Raw genomic sequence first — 2,903 nt, 5'->3', positions numbered from 1 at the left:
ACTGATAAGCTTTCTCTCCTTGTCAATTATAGGTCAAATTGACTAGCACGCCCTTGGGATTTTCAGGATCGACTGGTCCTGTTTTTGAAGCCAAACAGATCTCCGGGTCGTTTCGGCCTGCAGCGTGTCAGGCGCATCGCCATGTTTTTGCATCGACAGTATCCATGAGTTCGGCTTGTTCTGTATCGGAGAGGCTTGTTCCAACTATGACTTTCCTATCTGGTAGGTTGTCTTCAAGAGATATTGACTTGGTGTCCTCTTCATCTTTTAAGTTGGTTCATCCTCGGGGCATGTCTGGGGGTTCTAGACCTTCGCTTGATTGCACAGAATTTATGTTCCTCTAGGCGTTGGATATTGTCTTCTCAATATTCCAAGCTTCTTCCTGGCTTCCATGTATTGTGATGATACCATGGAGTGTAGGCATTTTCATGCACAGATAGCCTGTGTGAATTGGTACGTTGAACTTATTGGCGAAACCTCTGTCGAATATTGCATTGTATGGGTAGTAGAGGTCAACGACATCAAAGGTTATGTATTCGGTTTTTGCATTTGCTTGGTCGCTGAAGGATATCGGGAGGGAGATTTTTCTAAGGGCGTCAATCCTTTTGCCTCCAAAACCGATTAGAGGAGTTTTCGGTGGCTGGAGCTGGTTTCTGCTGAATTTCATTTGGTCAAAGTTGTTGACGAAGATGATGTCCACAGAGCTTCCTATATCCACCAATATTCTACTGATGTCCCAAGCTGCTATGTTGGCTTTGATGACCATCGCATCTGTATGTGGGTAGCTTTCTAACTTGAGATCTAGCTCTGAGAACATCAGGGGTACCTTTGACCAATCTGTGTATCAGACTGGTCCTTGCACAACAATATGTTTACGAGCCTTAGGTGATCCTTTTTCTGCTTCTTGGTTTTGAATTAAATTGCGGAGCCTCTGGTGATTGGAAGTATCATTCCGATGGTTGGTAGTGGTGTATGTGGGTTGACTTGGTTTTCTTTGTGTGGCTCTTGCTTGGGAGTGGTGGCTGGAGGTGGTGGGAGGGCCTTGATCTGTCTGTTTTGTATTTGGGGTGGTTGACTGGCTTCGAGGTAAGTGATGTGTGGGGGTTTGGGGGTTATGTATGTTAAGTTGGCCTCTTGTTGCTAGCTGCTTGAGGTGCCTTGCTGGAGACGCTGATGGTGGGGAGTTCTCCATGCCGGCAAGAAGTTTGGGTAGTAGGCAGAGGCTAATGTAGATGGGTGTACCATGGTGGAGTTTAGACTTGGGTATATGTGGCAGTGGGGTTGTTGCTGCTGCCATGATGTGTTCGAGGTGTAGTTGACTTCTCTTGATGGTTGTAGGCGAAGTTTGCTGGTTTTGCCTCTGATTGATTCTTTCCTAGGTTTCTTTGGCATCCGGACAATCTTTGGTGATGTGGCCCTTGTTCTCCCCATGGAAGAAACAAAACTGTCTTCGTGTTCTCTGATTGTTATTCTTATTTTTGTTCTAGGGTTTGCTTTGATTGTTTCTACTGTTGTCTTGCCGATTATGAGGCCTGTTGTCCCGAGTAGGCTGAGCGGGTTGCTGAGTTGTTTGCGGGTTGATATTGAAGACTTGCTGTCCAGGGCCTCGTTGGGATTGGCTTTGTGTCCTGTTGTCTTTGGGAGGCTGCTTGTTGTTTTGAGACTAGAATTGCTGCTTGTACTGATTCTGCTCCTCCATTCTTCTTCGAAGGTCATTGTCTGATCTTCATTACTTGTCAAATTTGTTGTATAACTCTTCTATGGACAAAGGCTTTTCTCTAGCAAGGTGGCCTGCGAAAGGTCCTATGCAAAGGCCCTTGATGGCTGCCTTGATTGCTACTTCTTCAGGGACGTTGGGTGCCCGTGCTTTGAGCTGTATGAACCTCTCACAGTATGCTTTGAGGGATTCTCCCTGTTGCTGTTTGCATTGGAAAAGACCAGAGGCTATGAGAGAGTCACTAGTGAATCCTTTGAAGTTTGCCATTATCTTGTCGCGTAGGTCCTCCCAGGAGTATACTGATTTGGGTCTGAGCATTAAATACCAAGCAAGAGCATCTCCCTCTGCTGCGATGACAAAAGACTTAGCGAGCACTGTGTCGTTTCCTCCTGTGGAGGTCACGGCTGCTTCGAAGCTCATTATGAACTATCGAGGGTCTGTTTGCCAATTGAATTTTGGCAAGGAAATGGGCTTGTAGGTGGTTGGCCAAGGCGAAGTTTGTAGGCGTTCGGACAGTGGGGATTTGTTGTCAATGGGTTTTGGTGGTGGCAGAAGGCTGATAGGTGTGCTAAGGGTTGGTTGATGTGTGCTTGGTAAGATGTTGCGCTGGCACTGTAGAGCTGGTGAGGGCTGGTTAGAGTTGTTTGGCGGTGGAGGGTTTGGCAGTAGGCTTTGGATTTTAGCTTGCAGGATAGTCAACTGTTGCCTTACCTCTGCTGCCTACTGAGACATGAGGGTTGCCCTTTGACTTTCGGCGAAGGCTAGGCGAAGGCTACAGTTAGCCTGTCTCTTTCTGGTTGAGCCTGCTGAAGTTGTGCTTGTAACTGCTGAAGCGTTTGTTCTGGCGTTGAGCTTCGGTCTGGCTGTCCTCCAACATTTGTTGGCTGATTTGTCGCAGGTACCTCTTCTTCTCCAGCCTCTGTGGACTCTGTGTTTTCTTGAGGTTCTGGGCTGGCGTAAGTACTACGAGTGTTACGCCTTGGTCTTCCGCGTGCAGGGGCTTCCTCTCCTCTCTGAGTGCCAACGGAGGCCTCCGCCCCCTTCTGAGTCTGGGCAGAGGTCTTTCTTTTTCCTAGCATTGTTGGTTTGTAGACGGCCTAGCACGGTGGGCACCAATGTTGGGAAACGAAGGTTCCTGACAGAGAGAGTTGTATTGGTGGGAGCTCGCTGTGGCTCGGCACCCGAC

General features: G+C 48.0%; 1 protein-coding gene across 1 annotated transcript; it reads right to left on the bottom strand.

The window, feature by feature from the left end:
* Positions 1-340: 340 nt before the first annotated feature.
* Positions 341-766, bottom strand: LOC136489591 (uncharacterized). Its single transcript, XM_066486176.1, has one exon. The coding sequence runs from the start codon at positions 764-766 to the stop codon at positions 341-343; it is 426 nt and encodes a 141-aa protein (XP_066342273.1).
* Positions 767-2,903: the final 2,137 nt, after the last annotated feature.

The sequence above is a fragment of the Miscanthus floridulus genome, chromosome 10 (assembly GCF_019320115.1).
Source record: "Miscanthus floridulus cultivar M001 chromosome 10, ASM1932011v1, whole genome shotgun sequence".
Lineage (NCBI taxonomy): Eukaryota > Viridiplantae > Streptophyta > Magnoliopsida > Poales > Poaceae > Miscanthus > Miscanthus floridulus.
Note: the sequence above shows the minus strand (reverse complement) of the source record. Positions and strands in the feature narration are given on the sequence as shown.